A 22,133-nucleotide genomic window follows, 5' to 3' on the forward strand; every position below is an offset into this window, starting at 1 on the left:
CGTTAGGCTCTCATGTAGATTAAATCACAAGGACTGGTATATGATACTAAATTTGCAATTTATGAGCATTTTATTAATATACCATAAGCTATAAAAATATTTATGTTTTTGACTCCTGATAGTGCTATGCTTAGCATTTTCCCCCGGCATTTAGACATGAATTTTGCAAAACAGCATGGATAGACCTAAAGTGATTTTCAGTAGCAAGAGAATTTAAGAAAGATTTGTTTCCCAAGATTCTGATTAAAAAAGAAAACTGGATCCAGATACAGATTTAATGAGTATACTTACTTGTTAAAATACATAAAAGAAAAAGATATTCTGTATAAGAAATCACACCTAGAAGAAAAATAGTATTAGTTATGCTATATATAAAATATTACTTTTTCTTCATATTTATCAAGTAAAACATTATTCTCATAATAGCAATAAGTAACATTAATAAAGAACTTACAGTTCTAAAGAAGATACTATTGTTTTAAATGAGACTAAATTATTATTATAAAATTGTAGCAAAGCAACAAAATTAATTTTACTTTGTTTCACATGCCTCTGTAGAAACCCATGCAAAGTTCCCATGAATGCTCCCAGATATATTGGCAAAAAAAGCGCAAAATTATAATGCTTACTTATAGCTGTAAATTTTAAACCTGTCACTAGTTTTCAATGTATGAATCTAACATAAAATAAAAAGGTTGGAAACTTAACACTGTGAAGTGCTGAATTACTTCTTAGTAACTCAAAACATTTAGACATTCTTGCTTAGAAATCTGATTTGTGTATTGCATTCAAAATAAAACTTTATAGTTATCACTTTTCTGCTTTCAAGTTATCATTTATTATACTTGACAAACAGTGCTTCTATTAAATGTACTCTAACAGGTTTTTCTTTTAATTAAATGGCTCACACTTTCTGTATATTGCATCCTGAATTCCCTGTAATCCCATAATTACAAACAGTAAAATGAGTTTGCTTGGTGTAAATAAAAATATATATTCTGTTATTCAAGTTCTTGCTTTTGGACTATAACACCCAAAATTAGAATTAAGGGCTTAATTGACCTTCCAAGTGGATCTTGAGAAAATTAAAATCAGGAATAAGCCAGTAACACTTATCCAGATATCAGAGTGTCCTAATGCTTGGTAAAATGGTATAAAAAAATCCTTAAATAACCAGATCATGAACTTTAAAACTCCATTTTACCTGATGTTCTTTGAGGCTACCCTCTTTGTTACAGAACAAAGAGAAGACGAGTCACTTGTCAGGCAGTTTGTCAGAAGACATGAAGAGAAGGAGCTGGGAGGCCCTGAAAGCATTCCCTTCTTTTGTTTATACTAGAATATTGTGACCTATAGACATAGTTCTGGTTGATTGCCATGAATGTTATGGGAGAAAGATTCTGGAATGGTCAATGTATATAAAGATACAATACCTAGATTCCATAGGGATTCCTCAAAAACAAAACAAGAAAAAAAAACAATAAAAAAAAGCAAGCATACATGCAGGAGGAAAGAAGGGAAATGGTGTGGGGAAACGGGCCATCCTGTCTCCACAATCCCATCTCAGTGACTGTTGATCTAATTGACTTGGTAGAATACACGAGAGATGCTGGTTGGTACAAAGAAGTTTAATAACTGCTATATATCTTTTATATGATAATTAACTCAAGATTTCGCTCAATGAAGGATTACTTAACAGTGAGCACATACTGATCATGATTACTATGGTGGTCACTTGTCTGTAGAACCAAATGGCTTTTTGTGTGTGTGTGTGAGGAAGATCAGCCCTGAGCTAACATCCGACGCCAATCCTCCTCTTTTTGCTGAGGAAGATTGGCCTTGAGCTAACATCTGTGCCCATCTTCCTCCACTTTATATGGGACACCACCACAGCGTGGCCTGACAAGTGGTGCATCAGTGCGCGCTCGGGATTTGAACCTGGGCCACCAGCAGCGGAGTGCACGCACTTAACCGCTACGCCACAGGGTCGGCCCCAGAACTAAATGGTTTTTGAGGTCGTGTAATCCACAGGGAAGAACAAAGTGACACTCGTGATGTAACTTAGTAAAAATGGTCAAGGAAAAGAGGAAACACTACTGAACGTGAACTGCAGATTCTTAAAGCTTTCCCATTACAAAAATGGAAAACTATTCAACTGACCTTTCAATTTATTTTAAGGCCACTCAGGATCAAAAAATAAAATAAAAATAAATGCTGAGCATATAGTAATGTTGCGATCTTTAGAAAAAGAGGGTAAGAAAGATGCCAACTGGGCTTTTTTTAGAAATTCAACTTAAAAAAATTCTAAGGGAAATTCCTTAAAAGCATTACACTGTTTAGTTCCTATATCATGATACATTACAATTGGCTAATGTAATACATGTTTTCATAAATGCTGAATACCAACTAATTTTTTGTAAAACTGCGTAACATTTTCCTGCTGGATAATATTTTAAGCAGATAAAATTCACTTTAAAGCTAAATCTTTAGAGCTATTAAAGATTAATTTAAAAGTTCCTCTGCCACTTAATCTCTTTACAAAAAAGCAAGGGTCTCTGCACCTTTCTCTCTCACCTAACCTAATGGTTCTAAAACTCTTTGGGTACAGGGATTACCTTGATCATCCAATCTCTGTGACATAGATTTGCACTCTCCCACAGGGTAGCCATTGGCCACATGTGACTATTTAAATTTAAAGTAATTCAAATTAAATACAATTAAAAATTCAGTTCCTCAGGTACAGCAGCCAAATTTCAGGTGCTTAATAGCTACGTCTGGCTAGTGGCTACCATATGAGACAACACAGTGTAGAACATTTCCATCACGGCAGATAGTTCTATTGGTTAGCATTGATCAGATCATCTCCCCCGAAAAAAAATACATAAATCTACATAGACATAAGGAAGATTAGGACGTGCCTAAACCCAGGCCTTCCAGATTTAACTCTCCCCTTAACTAAAAACAATTTCCTTCTTCCATGTATTTATTTTTCTCAGATTACATTTGACCCAATTTGTATTTTCCCATGAGAGGTGTTAAGGAAGTATTTTTTAAATTCACCAACTTACCTGATCCTTCTGAGCTCTGAATTTTCCTGATCCTATCATCCCACCCTAAGATTTGAATGGCAATCTTGGAGACAATTTCTAGGAAAAAAAATTCTAAGAGCTTTAAAGATACCTTGGACCAGATTTCGCAAAGATTAAAACCCTAGTCATGAAAAACCTATGATAAAAGATAAGGTGTCTCTTCATTTCAGATTCCATGAGAACCAGGTGGAAGCAATTTGAATTTCTAATTCTACTTAATAAAATATATGGATCATAACTAATCCTTCAAGGTGTTTGTCTTCATGCTAGAGTAAATATATTTTCAAACCAATATCGGTTAAAATTGATAAAAATGAAAAAAGTAACTGTTTAATATATAAAATATTTTTATTTTGTATACTCATACTTGAGAATATAAAAAAGTATATTTCTAAGAAAAATTCCTTTTTAAGATTAAAGAGATTTTATCAATTAATTTTTGCTATAAATATGTACAAAAAGTACACTGTAAAAGAAAGTTGCAATAAGAGCTATATAATTTGATTGCAAGGAAATGTATAAATTAATGAGTTAACTTAGATACATAGATATGGATAATAGAGTAAGTTGAAACAGATGGTTTTTGCAGTGAGTGTTGTTTTTAAAAGAAACATGTTCAAATTGGGCAGCCAAAAGACATATCCAATAAGTTTTTCATATTGATTACATTTAAGAAAATCTATAATTTCCTGGAAGTAAAATGGAAGGAAGAAAAATAGACATTTGGAGATCAGTAGTTTTGAAACACGTTGTTTGTGGTAAATATAACCTATAGTTCTCAATATGGCTAAAAAACTGATGTTTTTTTTTTAACTATAAAAGTTCACTTTGTTGTAAAAAATTTGGAAGACATGATTAATATATATAAAAAGTAAAATAAAAACCACCCTTAATCCACTACTCAGAAACAACCATTATTAATATTTTGGTGTTTTTCTTTTCAGTTTTCTCCATGCACATACACATGTAATTGTAAAGTTATTTTAAGTATGAGGAAAATATGCATATATAAATACTACAAATAATATAGTGTCAAAACACGTAAGTACTAAAGTTAACTTACCTCTTTCTTTAAGACTGCGAAATAGCTTTGATGATCCTTTCCAAACTGGTGGTGTTTCTGAGAGCATCTGATTTAATTCCTATGACATAAGGTATCATAATACTGATTAATAGGTAAACCACTTATAGAATAGATCAAAAATATTTAAATGCCTATGACAAAAAATTCTTCACTTACAAGACCTGAGACACGGCTGTATTTATCCTATTCTATACCTGTGGTTCATTCAACCACAAAAAATAATATTTGCCCACAATCTAAATATAAAATAAATGATAAACATGCTATATTAAATTCAATTAGAGCTACCAAAAATTTTAGATAAATTTAATAACTGAAGGAACACATATAAGGTAATCAAATTAAGATAAAACAGTGAGTTTAAGTTCTGGAGCCAGCGACAAAAGGATAGTTTCATGAAAGCCATAGGAAAAGGTGGATTTCCTTATTGGGGTCAGAGAGGATAACGTGGCTTCACACACTGTCTCTCCTCTGTAGCCCTCCTGGATTTAAGGGGCTTTGTGGTAGAGGAAGTAAATGGACAAAGGATTATATTGGGAAGGAATGAAGAGTATTTTAAATAGTGACTCAAAGAAGGATGACATCAGACGAAGTGGGAGGACAGGGGTATTGAGTTATTGTGGCAACTGCTTCAATTTTTTTTTCTAATTTTAACTTAAATATTCAGTAAAGAACAGAAACTTCAACTGCTTATTAGTCAGTTTTTTTTTTTTTTTTTAAATCAAACTATCAGACTTAGGGGGGAAACTATTTCGGAAAATTTAAACCTTTGAATCATTGCTCAGATACTGAAACAATTTTGAATATATTCTGCATACTGTGTTAAAAATAACTAAGTGAAAATTATAATTTGGTTAATTGTGAAGAAAAATTATTAAAGGATTTGGCAAGATAACTTGAAATAATTTGAAATAAAGAAATTAGTCTGCTAAGTAACACACTGAAAAACCCTAGAAACCACGTCTATTTCCAGATCTGATTCTTGCTACTCAAAATGTGGCTCCCCAGTAGCCCAGGCACAACCTGGGAGCTCGCTAGAAATGCAGAATCTCAGTCCCCATCCCAGAACTCGGGACCAGAATTTGTATGTTTAACAAGATCTCCAGGTGATTTTAATACACATTCAAGTTTGAGAAGCACTTTAGACAAACCCTTCCTGATCTAACTGTACCTAAAAAGGCTCTGTGACATTATAAACCATCTTCTTCATTACAAAGCTGTGTTAGCAGGCAAATAAGGAATCCCTGGGATGCCAAAAGGCAGGAGAGGTGTTTTCAGGGGATTTACGGACTCCCTGAAGCCCATCTGTGGACGCTGCTTTCATTTCCTTCATAGCGCTATCTCTGCACTGCAGGTAACAGAAGCCACCAGGCAATCAGTAGTGTCTGATTAGGGTAGCAATGGCACAGAGGTAAGAATTCAGGAGTGAATAATGATGAGAAGCTGGGATTTTTACTGTTTAAACAACAGTAAACTGATAAGTATTTCTGTTAGAGCAGACTAAAAAAAAAACATTCTGCATACATTTTTATATACTTTATATCATCTCTATTTTATAAATATTAACTTCTTTCTCCATTTTAACTGTTTCCATGTATTCAACTCCATTTCTTTTAGCTTAAACTCAGCTAGAGTTTAAGACCAAAAAAATCATAGCTATCTTTTATTGAGTGCCCTATATGTGCTTGGCAATGGGCTAATACAATATCTCATTTAATCCTAAAAAACAATCCTCATTATGCAAATTTTACTGAGACTTAAGGATAAGTAAGTCACCCAAGGTCACACAACTAGTAAATAACTGGCTAGATCCTTACTGAGTCTAAGCAGTTTATTTTAGAAATAATTTAGTTTCTTCTGGTCTAGATCATCAACTGACACACTGATCTTCTTTGTCTTCTGTTAACTTTATGGACTTTTAAATTTTATTAAAATCTATATTTCCACTCAGACTGGAAATCTCTCTCCCATTCCCAGTGCCTATCTTGGTCTCTTATATGTAGCAGTGTTGTATAATAAAGAATTTGATCGGCCTTGGTCCCTGGTTCCTGGGAGGGAGACTCGATATCCTTGGATCAACCTAAGTTAGGAGATGACCCAGGAGGGGGGCTGATTGCCAGGAAGAACCACCACGTGATTAGAGGGCTGGGGCTTTGAGCTATCCTGACCTCTGGGAGGGGAGATGAGAGGGTCTGGAGATTGAGTTCAACCACGTGGCCAATAATTCCATCAATCATACCTGTGTAATGAAACCCTCAATGAAAACTCTGGACACCAAGCCCAGTGGAGCTCTCAGGTTGGTGAACACACTGATGTGCCAGGAGGGTGACACACGGATTCCACGGGGAGAGGGCACAGAAGCTCTGTGTTTGGGCCCCTCCTAGGCCTCGCTCTTTGTGTCTCTTCATTTGGCTGGTTCCTGATTCGTGTCCCTTATAATAATTATAAACTGTAATTGTAGGTATAGAACGTTCCTGAGTTCTATGAGTCAGTCTAGCAAATTATCAAACTTGAGGGGAGTTGTGGGAACCTCCTGGATTTGTAGTCAGTTGGTCAGAAGTGTGGGTGGCCTGGGGACCCTCGAACTTGCAGTTGGCATCCAAAATGAGGGCAGTCTTGTTGGGGACCGTGCCCTTAAACCTGTGGAATCTGACGCTAACTCTGGGTGGTCATTGCAGTATTGCAAGTAGGTACTAAATAAATATTTGCTGGATTCAACTCATTTTTCTAGAATTATAGTTGGAATCCTCCTTTAAGAGGATTTACACAATTTTCTTAAATGAATACAATTTTGTCTTATTATATAGTTAATATATATACATTACACTAATTATAATCCAGGGATGAATCACAATTAAAAGTTTTATTTAACACCCTTTTAGGTTAATTCTCTATCTGGGTTAATTCTCTGTCTAGGTACATAGTATTTTTATTGTTGTTGCAAATATTAAAGCATTTTATACATATTACTTTGTAACTTACTCTTTGCACTTAATATATCATAGGCATATTTTCCTGCCAAATATTCTTCATTTTCATTTTAATGGCTACACAGCAGTTGTCTATATCAGCAATTCTGTAATGTAACTTTTCATACTCTTAAAAATTATTATGGACCCCAAAGAGGTATTGTTTATGTGGGTTATATTTATCAATATTTAATGCATGTGGAAATAACAATGATGATTTTTTTTTTTTGATGAGGAAGATTAGCCCTGAGCTAACACCTGTTGCCAATCCTCCTCTTTTTGCTGAGGAAGATTGGCCCTGGGCTAATATCCGTGCCCATCTTCCTCTACTTTATGTGTGGAACACCTGCCACAGCACAGCTTGATAAGCGATGCGTAGGTCCTTGCCCGGGATCTGAAACTGTGAACCCGGACTGCCGAAGTGGGGTGCGCAAACCCAACCACTAGGCCACCGGGCTGGCCCCAGAAATGATAAATTTTTAAAACACAGAAATATAGAAGCACATATTGTGTTAGCTGTCAGAGTGATGGCGTCACCATTCATCATGCGGCCTCTTGAAAACGCCACTGTACACTCACGAGAGAATGAGAGTAATAAAACAAATATCCTCTCAGTATTATTATTAAAATAGTTTTGACTTCATGGACCCCCGAAAAGGTCTTTGCACTTTAAGAAGTGCCAGTCTATATTATTCTGCAACTTGCTGTTTTACTCAACCTTGTTTTCTAGGTCTATTTTGATACACACAGCTCTAATGTATTTATTCATTTTAGCTCTCTATTACTGTATTTGCCCTTGATAGACCTATTTCACATTCTTTTGTTCATTTCTCAACTGACTGACGTTTATATTGTTTCTAAATTTTTTTTGCTATTACAATCAATGCTGCAAGAAACATGTACTGGACTCTTGGTGTACACATGCAAATGTTTCTCTAGTATACATATCTAGAAGTAGAATTTTTGATATGCATTTTCAACTTTATTACATATTGCCAAATTCCTCTCAAACGTGAATATACCAATTTACATTCTTACCTGGTTCCTTCTTCTTGTCCTTGCTAATTATTAGTATTGTTAGATTTTTGGAAGCTGACAATCTGATGGGTGTGAAATAGTATCTGATCATTAGTGAGGCTGAGCTCCTTTACTTTTTTTTTTTTTTTTTTTTTGTGAGGAGATCAGCCCTGTGCTAACATCCGCCAATCCTCCTCTTTTTTTGCTGAGGAAGACGGCCCTGGGCTAACATCTGTGCCCATCTTCCTCCACTTTATATGGGACGCCGCCACAGCATGGCTTGCCAAGCAGTGCGTCGGTGCACGCCCGGGATCCGAACCAGCGAACCCCGGGCCGCCGCAGCGGAGCGCGCGCACTTAACCGCTTGCGCCACCGGGCCGGCCCCTCCTTTACATATATTTATTGGCCATTCTAACTATGTTTGCCCATATTTCTCTTATTGAGCTGATTATCTTTTTTATATTGATTTATGGGAGTGCTATATGAGCACAAGACACTTAACCTTTCCTGTTAATATACTGTAAGCATATTCTCCCATCTCTCATACATATTTTAACATTGTTGACACTTTTTTGGTGTCCAAAAGTTTTCGATATTTAATTTAGTAAAATTTGCCAATAATTTCCTTTGAGTTTTGCTTTGTGTCTTGTCTACAAAAAACTTTTCATATCTCCCATTTTCAGAATTTTTGTTTGCCAAAAATAAGAACTTAATCCATCTGAAATTTGCTTTTACATACAGTGGTCAGTTTGAGATCTAATTTTATTTGCCCCAATTTTGGAAAGATTGTTGTTCCAATACTTAAAGGTCAATCCTTTCTCTAATGATTTATAGATCTTTCCATATGTCTGCATCTGTTTCTGGACTCTGTATTCTATTACTTCGATCTAGCTTCTAAAAAAATTCTTGCAATGATATAATATTTTAATTATTATAGCTCTATTATTAATCTTAATATGGGACAGATCCAATTGTTCTCATCCCAATGTTTCCCCCTCATCCCCACCCTTTCCTTTTCAGAACTGTTCCGAATATTTGGGGCCCTTACTCTTCCAAATGAATCATCCACGAACACAATATATTTCTGTTTACTCATGTCTTTTTTAAAATATAATATCTTGCACATCCTACCTTAGGTACATTAAGTATCTAATAGTTTTTGTTACTATCCTAAAAGTATCTTATTTGATAACTTTTACTATTGTAAAAAGTATCTTATTTGATAATTGCTATTGCCAGTGAAGAAACATTTTGTTAACTTTGGTTCATTGGTCTTACATCCCGCAGCAACCTTGCTAAACTTTTACAAAATTTGAATAAATTTGGAATATATGTATTTTTACATTTTTCTCTCAATCATATTGTTTGCTACTATTCCAATCCTTAGAACCTCTTTTTTTGTCTTGTCATATAGGCTGAATTGTATCTGTCTCAAATTTACATTTGAAGTCATAACTCTCAGTACCTCAGAATGTGACTGTATTTGGAGATAGGGCCTTAAGAGGTAATTAAGATTATTAAATGAGGTCATTATGGTGGGCCCTAATCCACTATGACTGATGTCCTTATAAGAAGAGATTAGGACACTGACACCCTCAGAGGAAAGACATGTGAAGATGGCCATCTACAAGCCAAGGAGAGAGGCCTCAGGAGAAACCAACCCGCCAACACCTTGATCTCAGAATTCCAGCCTCCAGAACTATGAGAAAATAAATTTCTGTTGTTTAAGCCATCAGACTGTGGTACTGGTTATGGCAGCCATAGCAAATTAATGCACTACATTAGCTTAGACCTGTAGTAACATAGTGAGTAGTAGTTGTGACAGCAGACATATTTGCATTATATCTAATTTTAAAGAAAATGTCTCTAAAGTTTCATAAGTAAACATGATGTTTGCTATAGGCTTTGGAAGATTCTCTTTAACTGGTTAAGGAAGTTTCCTAGATTGTTATGTTAATACTGTTTTATTTTTTCACATTGAAGTTTATCATACATATAAAAGTGCAGAAGGAATACAAGTAAAATTTAAAGTTAGAAATTGTTAAGAAATAGAAAATTACTGGTACTTTAGAAGCCTCTTTGGACCCCTCACTGATGATATTCTCTGCCATCTATCTCCCCCAGAGGTAAATATTGTCTTGAATTTTATATTTATTCCTTAGTTTTCCTACCTATGAATGAATCCTTAAACAGCATGGTTTCATTTCCTCAGTTTTGGACTTTACATAAATGGAATTATACTTTATTATATTTTTGTGAATTGCTTACTTTGTCATTATGTTTCTGAGATTCATCTAGGTAAAGCATTGATATAATTCATTTGTTTTCACGTGGTATAATACTCATTGTATGAATATATCAAAATTTATTTATCAATTCTACTACTGATATTGTATTACAGTCTTTTTGGCCATCGTGAATAATCTACAGACATTCCTGTGACCTCGCCTGCACAGATGAAGGAGTTTCTCTAGGTACATACACTGGTGTGAAATTACTAGATCATAGGGCATATTCAAGTTTAGCTTTACTAGGAACACGCACATGCACTGTTGCAGAATTTAAACCCAGAAGCAGAACTGCTAGGTATAGGGTATATGTATCTTTAATTTTAGTAGATAATGCCAAACTGTTTTCCAAAGTAGGTATACCAATTTACATTCCCACATGAGAGTTACCACTGACCCACATCTTCACCAACTCTTAGAATTTGTTCACCTTTTTATTTTCAGACAATCTGGAGGGTAAAAAAATGGCACTCTGATATGACTTAATTTGCAGAAAAAAATTATATATGTATATATCACATTATACATATATATATATGCATATACGTAGTGTGCATGCATGTGTACACCAAGAGCTTTAACTTACCTGTTTGGAAAGTGACTTCCATGTTTTAGCAACTATAATAAACAAACAAAATATTAGATAATAAATACCTCATGTAATGTAGCATTATTACAAATTCAATAACTGCTACAACCGTAACTCATAACACCAAGCTTTTATATCTAAGAGACAAAGATTTTTTAACCTCAAGATTTGGATCTAAGACATGATTTTATTTATGTTATGTATTTGTTTCATGTACTATAAACTACTTATAACAAATAATATCAGTGGAATAGGAAACACATTTTCCATAATCATTATCTCACTTTGAGGATTTCTGGATTTATAAAGTAAGTTAACTTACTCCACGTTAAACATCCTATGAGCTTAAAACCATGAATAACATTTATTAAATATTCATACTAGAATACAAAATATTAACAGAAAGAAATTATAATTTTAAGGTGTTAACCATAATCTCTGCTGTATTAGTGTCTGATTATAATTCAAAGGTCAGGTCTCTCTAGGGTGAAGCGGAAGGATGGGGGTAATGAGACAAGAAGATGAAGGGGAGAGCAGGTAATGAGAGAGGGAGACTCTCACTCTGTTTTCCATTCTTTTCCCTTACAACTATTTAAGAATCATTTCTGGAACAAGAGTTTAATAGTTGAGTAAAATACCCAGGATCACTTTCTTTTCCAGACTCCTCCTCACACACCGGAAGATCTCACACTATAAATCTTATAATATTGGAATAAATGTGCAGTCAATATTGCTATTTCCTTTGCTCAGATTTGAACACTGTGAATATCTAATGCCTGCCCAAGAATTATCTCCAGATTTATATGTGATTAAGTTCTATAATACAGCCACATTAGCAACTGGTAAATATTAATTATTTCAGCTACATTACAATAATGACAATCAATAATTTTTCTACATGGCAATGTGGCTATTTCTGTATAATTAATACTTAATGTAAACAACATATCAAATTCAAGATTATAAGATAGGCATTTTTTGCTATATAACTTTCTGTTTTTTAAGCAATATAACAAGTCATTTTAAGATGAAAAGGGAAGAAATATGTTCTAAAATTTAACAAACTGATTTTTATGGAGATAGATTTCTTCTCTATGTCGCAACAACATCCTTTCTTTACCCAAGATAGTTTATACAAATGTGTAATCAAGTGATTAAAATCACAGGTCTAAAAATAAAAGCTGAATCAGCATTTAACCTTAATATGATACTGTATACATTTATTCCATAAAGATACCCTCCTTTTCATAATGAACAGAACAATATAAATAATATTTATTATTCTGCTGCTTTTGAAATATAGCAGTAAGAAAAGAAGAAAAATTAATGGTACAAAAGTACATGCACGTGCTCTTATGCAATGTTCAGAAGCTATTTATCAAAAGAGGAAGTTAGACACACTCTTGAGTTTTGTAGGGTTTATGAGATTTCCAGGGTAAATTATTCACAAAAGACATATTCATTCTGCCGGATATGTCACCATGTTCAATATTATTAGCTTTTTTTTCTGAAGACTAAAGAGCCATTAAGACCATTCTTCAAAGGATTTTCTGATTTTCTAAATTCCTTATTTCATATGAAGTTACTGCATATATAAATATAACTTGGGTGAAGAGGGACTTCAATTCCATTGGATATATTTTATTTCTTAAGCTATAGGTTGATGTTTACTATATTTTTAATACTTTTATGTATGTCTGAAAATTTTTAGCAATATATTTTTAAAACTAAAATTAAAATAATACTTGAAGCTACATGAAAATAATCAATTACTTATTTTCATTGTAGAAGGGAAATTCACCTTTTAGATTCTATTTAAGTAGGTAAAATAAATTTTCTAGATTTCAAACAAGTTACAGTCAACAATCAGATGCATATCTCGATTAATATTTATTAGAACTATAATTATTAAGCAAATGTTTATATAGCATATCATTTTTTCCTGTTGATGTCAACACAAAATTATATCAAAGATTTTTTAAAAATCATGGTTATGAGTTCAAGTGATGATGATATCGATGATGATGATGATGACAGCTACCAACATTAATTAAGCGCTTATTGTGTGACAGGTACTATACTAAACACACCTGATGTCATTCAATCCTCAAAAAACTTCATGAGGCTGTTATTATTTTTATTTTTATAAAGGAGGATACAAAGGATTAATGACCAAGTTCTCAAAGATAGTAAATGAATGTCAAGGTTTAAACACAAGTCTATCTAATTTCAATATGCTATTTTGATATGTATATGATTTAATATTCAGTCCATGAAGCATATTTTATCTTCTGAGGCAAACATTTCTTTTTATAACCCTGCATTTTCAAAAAAGTTTTCAAAATATCTTGATCTTCAGTCATGGTTCTTAATTATGTCTTATAAGTGCCAGTTAGAAATTAACTGATGTTAATTTGTGATTGTTCAATATCCCGTGCAAATTTTTTATAACGGAAACCAGTTTTTTTCCTGCAAGTGATGTTTTTGGAATACCTATCAAAAGAATCATCACAAAAATTATTTCCAAAAAGCAAAAATCCAACAGCAGGCTTCCAGTGAGTATACTCTGAAGAAAAAAATTCAAGAAAATAATGATTTAAATAATTTCAAACTATAAAGTTTAAATCATTAAGCATCACCTAAAGAATAACTTCCCAAATATGTTTGACAAAAATTACAGAATTTGATGCAAAAATACCATGTGATATTCTAAGAAATGTATTAATAGTTTTATCAAATCTATACTAACTTCATAATAAATATAAAAAATACACATTGTACAAAATCAATTAAACAAAAATGTATGGAACACATATATATCTACTTACATTTAAGGGTCTTGTCTTTGTACAAAGTCCCTACACTCAGGAAACTTAAAATATTATAGGAGGACAAAAAATATAGAAAGAACTAATTCCAAGGCATAATATGGTTATCTTGTACAGGGTAAGCACTCAATAAATATTTCTTGAAGGGAGGGAGGGCAGAAAGGAGGATTAAAGGAGCACAGAGCGATGTAATCCTTACCAGAACCTTCAAATTCCTCAAAAAAAGAGCCCTATTTAATTTACAGCCTTTTGTATCACCACCGCCTTACATACTCCCAAAGTGGACGACTATGAATGCACCATTTACACTCTTGACCCCATGTCTTTGCTCATGTAGCTCCCTCTCCGTTAGACGTTATCCTCACAGTCCCCTGTCAAAATCTTGCATGATGAAGTCTCTACTTCAACTACTGTCTTTCACTTCCTTTCTCTTTCACAGCCAAACATCTCAAAAGAGTCCTTTATACCCACTGCCTTCATTTCTTCATCTTCTACTCTTGCAATCCGGTGTTTGCTCTAATCACTACACTGAAACATCATTTTTAAAAATCATCAATAACCTTCATACTACTAAATCTAGTGGCCATTTTTCTGTCCTCATCTAACTCGACTTCTCAGTGGCATTCCATTCAATTGGGCATTCTGGTCATTTTCCTTGGCTTCTATGACTCCATATTCTTCTGATTTTCTTCCTACGTGTCTGGACACTCCTAGGTCTCTTTTTGAGGCTCATCCTTTAAAGTCCTTGTACTTTTATCCCTTAAAGTGCAGGAGTTCCTCAAGGATTAGTTCTTGGCCATCTATATTCTCATACTATACTGCCTTCCTAGACAATCTCATCCATGTACATTGCATTAATTACCAATAATGTACAGATGAATCCTAAATATATACCTCTATCCAGCCCTCTCCCCTGATCTCCAACGGAAATCATCCAAAGCATCAAAAATTAATTCATTAAAAGCTAATTTGCAAAGTAGCCAAATTATTTAGGATTTCATTTTTTTGAACTTATACAAATTTTTTTTCACCTCACATAGTTACCTTTTTTTATTGCTGTTGAGAATGCTTCAGATCTACTCTATTAGCAAATTTCAATTATACAATACAGTATTATCAACTACATTCACTATGCTACACATTAGATCTTGAAGATTTACTTTAAGGTTTGGTTTTGCCATATCCCTGTCTCTGAAGAAAAATAGCTATAATTTTTCTAACCTAACAACGCATTTGTTTGACAGTTTCAAACAGATTGTTAGTCAAACAACTGATTATGTGGTACATTGTTTTTCAATGAACTGAAATGAATAATCAAGAGCCAGATCAAACTGCCTCTTTTATATCTCCTCTTTTACATATCTAAGGCATCTTAAATACATCATGTCCAAAATTGAAGTTTTAATTTTTCCCTTCAAAGTTCCCTACTGCCATCCATCCAGTTAAGCCAGCCAGAAATCTTCAGTACTCATTATTCCATCATCACCATTACCACCATCATTAGAAGATGTTGAAGCCTCGACAAGAGTCTCCTCTCTGATCTGCTCATGCTCACTCATGGTCCTCTCCAATCTACCTCCACCCTGAAAGATCTTTTCAAAACACAATCTAATCATGCTATGCACCTGTTAAAAACAAGACAACAGGCCCAAAATGGAATCACTCATGCTAAGACCCATGTCACCAAACGGAGACTTGACTTAATTACAGTTTCAGCTCTCCTAGAAATGGAATCTTAAACCAGTCAACCAGGAATCGCCTGATCAGCACTAGTTGGTAATCTAATTACCAACCAATTACTAGCTGGTAATCTGATAAACCCCTGCCACCCCTTAAAGTAATCTTTCAATAGTCAACTTGCTTTTTTGCATAGTATAACTTCCTTGTTATCCCGCTTCCTTCTGCCTATAAAAGTCTTTCATTTTTCTATGTGCTAGTTGGATGCTATAAGATTCATGAATCATTGAATAAAGCCAATACGATCTTTAAAATTTACTTAGTTGAATTTTGTTTTTTTAACACACCAAATTCTTCTCCAGTTTAAACTACCACCATGATTTTCCATTACTTTTAGGATAAAAACAAGAATGTTTAACACAGTCTTACAGACTATGAATGATTTGGCTCCGCCCCACATACTCAGCCTCACCTCATACCATATTCCTTCTTGCTCTTTGCACTATAGCCACCCAGATCTTCTTTTCATTTCTCAAATGTATCATATTCCTTCTTGTCATGGCATCTCGGCACGTGCTATTCCTTCTGCTGAAATTCTCCACTCTCAACTTCTCATTCACCTAGTTAACTCTTATGCACGATTTATACTTCATGTTGATATTTATTTCCCCAGGGAAGATTTCCCTGAGCTCTCACAGCATCAGATATCTTTCTTTCATGGCTCTTATCACAGTTGTAATTCGTTATTTGTATATTTCCTTGAGCAGTGTTCGCTCCTTCCACCAGACTGTAAGCATCATGAGGGTGGAGGGTATTTATTTTTTTTGTTCCCTTCACCACTGTATCTCTAGTGCCTAGTGCAGTACTTGGCATTTTATAGGTGTCCTTGAGTACATGTCATTTAATATTCTCTGAGATGGGAAGGGAAGTGGGCATAAAGCACTTCTGCTGCATTCCAAAATACTATGGTTGTCTTGAGAAAAAGCAACGTGTGATTACTTGAGTTGTGAACTGACCTAATTCCTTTTTTCATGGAACACAATTTTTACTTGAAAGAATAACTGACAGACAAATTATAGTTATTTAGACCTAGGTATTTGGCAGACATTTTCTTACAAATGAACCAAGTCAGCTTATCACTTGAGGAAAACAGCTGACAATATTTGTTGATGATAACATTTGAGCTTTCAAGTGAAAATCAGAATTTCTGATTTTTATACACCACCATGAGTCTGACAGCTTTCCAATAAGTTAAGACTTTTCTGATAAAATTATGACAATAGTAATGAATGTGATTTTTAGAAAATATCGTATAATGAAATATGTCAACATTTGGAAGATCTGCATAACTTAGTGAACCAGTATTTTCCCTTTGATGTTACACGATTATATAAGGGTAAAAGATCCATTCAAACCACAATGTAGGCCAACTGATTTTAACATAACAGACGACAAAAGTTTCAGATTCCATATTACAACTAAACTTTAAGAAATTACCACTAGCCAAGTGTTGATATAGTATCAAAGAAGACTACAATTATCTGAAAAGGCTATTAAAATACTCTTCCCTTTTCCTACTTCTACATATGTAAGGCAGATTTTCTTCACATATTTCATGAAAGACAACATTGTAACAGATTGAATAAAAAAGCAGATATGAGAATCCAGCCATCTTTTATTAAGTCAGACATTAAAGAGATTTCCAAGAATGTACCTAATGCCACAAAGTTGAAGAACCACTGCTTTAACACATGGAAAGGTAAGAAACAACTAGCCTATATTTACACAGTAGGAGCCAGGACAAATACGAAGAGATATAGGTAGAATTCTTGCCTAGGTCTAACTTCAAAGCCAGTCCTCTGAATTACTCTGTTCAAGCTGGATATAAGAATTGAATAGGCAGAATATGAACCTATTATAAAGAACATCAAGAGTAAGGTAGTGCTTAAGTCTGATGTACTGAGAAAGAGAAAATAACTGAAAGTTTCTGAAAAGAAGAGATGTCAGTTTCTAACATATAAGAAATATTAGTCTGGTAACATGGTATAGCAGAAGCTCTTTTGAAATACCACATTACTTGGTCAGTTGTTCAAAAAACTTATACTGCTCCACACTTTAACCAAGTAGAGATAAGAAAAAAATCTTATAAAATTGTTAAAGTAATTTAAAAATATACTTACATTTGGGCTCATCTGTTGTAACAGCCAAAATAAAATCATATGGAGTCATGAATAACTGCCCTTCACATTCTATAGAAGCAAACAAACGAAATCGCTTTTCCCGAGACGTAGCATAGAGGTCTAAGTCTTCAATGTCTGTTCTGCCAACAGCAACCTAAAGTTAAGAAAGGAAATAAATTTGGACTGTGTGAAATAACATCTCCTTCTAGAAGATAAATGCTTTTAATTATGTTGTAAGTGAATTAATAGAGTAAATGAAAAAGTGTGAAAATATTCTCTTCTGGAGAACTTAATCATTTTATAAATAAATTACCCACATGAATAAAATGAATTAATGTTTGAAAGATCTTATGATGAATATCACTAAGGGCCTGAAGATTTTAAACTGGCACTTTGAAGGATTTGTGATTTATTTCTTAAGTTTCAGTCTCAGAGAACATTAAATTTCTAAGCTAGTAGTTTCTTCAGAAGGAATACTAACTGCTGAATGCCTACAATGTGCCCTCCACATGGGCTTATTTATTTAATTAGAAGTCTATTCACTGTAGTCTATTAATTTCTAAAAGAAGACAGTGAAACCCTGATAGGCTGTTCATGCCGACCATTAAGGAAACCACTTAGTGGTGGTGCTTAGATTAGAACTGAAGTTGCTAACTCTAGATCACTAGTTAGTACAGTTACCACCAATGGTCATTCTGAATTCTACTACGGTTAAGATGAACAGAATTAGGAGTGTGTGTATATATGGAAAAGGAAGTTTCTTTTGTTTTCCTTAATTTCAAGACCTTTCAAGACAGTAACAGTGAAAAATTATCTATTTTCTCTCTGAACTAACTATAGCAACTTTATTTTTCAATGAAAGGATTGTTTTCCTGATTACAAAAGAGATGCATTGTTATTATATATAATTTAGAAAAGAATTTAAAATATTTTACAGATATAATTTTTTTCATTTTTTGGCAAAAAATGGGATTATACTACACTGTTAAGTCATCTGATCTTTTTTACTTATTAATATATCAGGGCCATTTTCCCAGGTCATTAAATGTTCTAGCAGACCATTTTTAGTAACAGTTCAATATTTCACAGTAAATGTTTGTAGCATAACACAATTAGTTAATTCCACATGGTTAAATATTTAGGTGATTCATAGTATTTTACAATTATAAAACAATGTTATAATGACCAGCCTTGAAAATATTTAGATGTATCTACAAATAGTTCCTTGAGATAAATTCCTAGGCGTAGACTTGATTGGTCAAACAAAACCTTTTCCTACATATTATTAAAATGCCTCTAGGGAGTTTATAGCAATTTACATGACTATCAACAATATATAAATTATATTTTCACATATTTCATAAAAATTATTTTATATTAAAAAAATTCTTATTTAGGATAGCAAGCTTATCTTTTTTATTGTCTCTTCTGTCTATTAATTCATGATGCAGATTTTGTACAAACTATTAAAATTATTTAAGTATCTAATATCTTGAGAAGTCATATCAAAACAATCCTTAAAAACTTTCAGCAAGGAGACTACATTTTATATTTCTGTTACACTTTATTACATGAAAAGTCAGGCAAATGACTAATCTTTTTCCACTATTCTGAAGACTAAGACTTTTCAAAACATTACACAAGTTAGATAAAAACAAAAAGAAAGGTTCACTCCCTACTTTTTAACGGCATATATAAGAGAATACAAAGTCTCTGCCTTTAGGAAATAAACAATCTATATGGAGGGACAAAATACTAGTTGGAGAGACAAAAGGACAGAAATAGAAAAGAGGAATGAGTCAAGTTACAGTAGATGGAAGAAAAGCACTAGAGGTTGAGGTTAAGAAGAAGGCTTCAGGAAGAAGAAAATATGAATTTTAATGTCAGGAAGGGATATGAGCATTCTAGGTTTACACAGCATATTTGACAGATGCTAATAATCTTCCTGGAGCAGAGGATTTGCATTCATGGAAAACGGTAGGCAAATCGATGACGATTTCTCAATGCCAGACTAAAGCACTGGAATTTATCTGGCAGAAAACAAATGGCCTTAGGAGGTTCTTAAGTGGAGTAATGACATAAAGAAAATGATGTTTTAGAAAGATAATGCAAACTGGTACCAGACACATGCTAGCTCAACAGTATACTAATAACAATTACTCAGGTAATCCATAGGTATTGGGAAATTGTTTTGGCTCTGCTATGGCTGAGAAGTGAGACACTAAACAACTCCATCTCAATAATGGGCAATAATCTCCCTGAATACTCCTCCGGTATCAATATACCATCTTAGGTCCCCATCTACACATATATCCCAGGAGTTTCTTCTTCCTCTCAGGGCAGGGAAATCAACCTTGTCTGTGACCACACTTTACTTTCCTGCTTTCTTCTTTCGAGGCCATTTCCTTCGGCCCTAGTTGACCCCAATCAACCATGACTCATTTCCAGTGAATTTCCTGGGGGACCATGCTGTGTGGAGCTCTCACTGTTTTTGCAACACAATCTGAAGCCATGCCTCAGTCTAACATCCTGAACCACAGTTTTTGCCTATAACATCTATATTTGCTATGAATTAATATGGACTTGATCTGTGACTTCTGTCCTTACCTGGTGCTGCCATTACTGCTCATGATGTACCTATGTTTTCTCATGCAACCTTCCTTCCTTAAGCACAGTCTATCATTTGTCCCGGCACGCCAAACCTGCTTGACCTCTGCAGCTGGGAATTTGATCCACCTTCTATGAGCAAATGCTGACCACTCCTCCTTCTCCTTAACTTCTAACAATCAATTAACAAAGCCTGTTGTTTCCTCTAACTTCTCACATCCACCCATTGCCACCACCTTTGCTCGTGCACTCACTACTTCCCTAAAATTTTATGGTAATGGCCTGTGATTTTTGCCCCTAATCCAGCCTATACTGAGGGAAAATAAGAGAAAACAGGCAGAACTATATAACACAGTTTGTATTCTTTAACCATCCAAGTAAGGGCATCAGAAGAAATCCGACCAAATAAGAGTTAAAGGTTTTCATTAAAACTCCACTGTATGAATTCTACCCCTTGTTGCCTGAGCAATAGTACTCATCATTTGTGATAACTGCATTAGGTGGTACCTACAGGTCCATTTAGCACCGCTGTAAAAGAAGGTCTGGAGAGGAGTTTGGGAATGGTTTGTGCCCCAGACAAAAAAAAAAAAAAAAATACATCCTAAAAGGGAAGAATATGATTTATGTATAAAAGAGATAACCAGAACCTGGGTATTTAAAAGGGCTTCCTACTGCTGCAGACTTGTTGCTTCATCCATTGCCTCTGCTCAATGTAGTGTGATAAATCATACAGTGTAATAATACACTATGCAATACAATGATACATTGGCACTGCTCAAATGAAACATGGACTGGTAAAAAGTGAAAGCCAATTTTCCCATGATAACCCAGTAAAGTGGCCTGATCCTAGAACAGTAGTTACCACCAACTAGGAGGATTGGGCTCATCTCATTGGAGAATGGGATGGGATGAAGAGCAGATAGGGAATCAATACTTGGGTTGGTTTTTATATTCTCTATTCTCTTCCACTTACTTATCTGTCTCTTCTTACTCAAATGCTATACTGTTTTAATTACTGAAACCAGTGGCCAGATAGCCATTAATGATTATTCTTAAAAGTCATGTAGATAAGCAATATATTATCAGACTCCCACTAGGTTCCTTACAGATAACATCTCTGATGCTTGGGTCACCATGCTAATCGGTGCTTAAGTTATTTTTCAGGAACTGAGAGTGGACTCCTTGTCCAGTTCAGGCCATTTGAGACCACCGACCCATCAAATGGTCCTGTGAGGATGCCTGACAGGTGACCGTTTGACGTCAAGGAGCTGAAAACTCCACCCTCAGGTCATGTTAACGCCACCATTTTGTGAACATGTGTCCTATGAAGAGCCACGAAGCTTGACTACGTTTGCACAGATCATCAGTTACCTCACTTTTCCTTACCTCCAATCATCTAGCCCCACATTTCAGACCACCATGCCCCTTTATCCCATAAATATCCCCAATCCCCATTTTTGAGAAGGCAGATTTGAGACTTGTTCTCCCATCTCCTCACTTGGCTGCCTTGTGAATAAACCCCTTCTCTGCTGTAAAACTTGTCGTCTTGGTGATTGGCATGCTGCGTGGTGGGCAAAACCAGCCTGGTTCGGTTACATTACTATAGCTTTTGATTATGTTTTGACATTAGGTAAAAGCAAGATTCCATCTTATTGCCAATCTTTTAAAAATAGTCATGATGATTGATATGCAATTTTCTCTTTTAAGAGAACTTTGAAATCATTGTGTGAAATTCTATCTAAAAAACCCTACTAGTATTTTGTCTGGAATGACATAGACGACATTCAATTTTGGTGTAATTTAGG

The 22,133-nt window shown here is 34.4% G+C and overlaps 1 protein-coding gene across 5 annotated transcripts in view; it reads right to left on the reverse strand.

Moving 5' to 3' along the window:
• MICU3 (mitochondrial calcium uptake family member 3) overlaps positions 1-22,133 on the reverse strand; it is a 156,233-nt gene that overhangs the window by 93,890 nt on the left and 40,210 nt on the right. For all 5 annotated transcript variants that reach the window (XR_009216026.1, XM_058525087.1, XM_058525086.1 and 2 more), the window contains exons 2-5: positions 17,722-17,875; positions 11,034-11,065; positions 4,153-4,231; positions 292-339 (exon numbers count right to left, since the gene is read on the reverse strand). Coding sequence is in view for 4 of the 5 variants with exons in the window: in XM_058525087.1 (XP_058381070.1) it covers positions 292-339; positions 4,153-4,231; positions 11,034-11,065; positions 17,722-17,875 (313 nt within the window). In the remaining variant the exon portion in view is untranslated. The remainder of the gene's footprint in view (positions 1-291; positions 340-4,152; positions 4,232-11,033; positions 11,066-17,721; positions 17,876-22,133) is intronic.

The sequence above is a fragment of the Diceros bicornis genome, chromosome 29 (assembly GCF_020826845.1).
Source record: "Diceros bicornis minor isolate mBicDic1 chromosome 29, mDicBic1.mat.cur, whole genome shotgun sequence".
Taxonomy (NCBI): domain Eukaryota; kingdom Metazoa; phylum Chordata; class Mammalia; order Perissodactyla; family Rhinocerotidae; genus Diceros; species Diceros bicornis.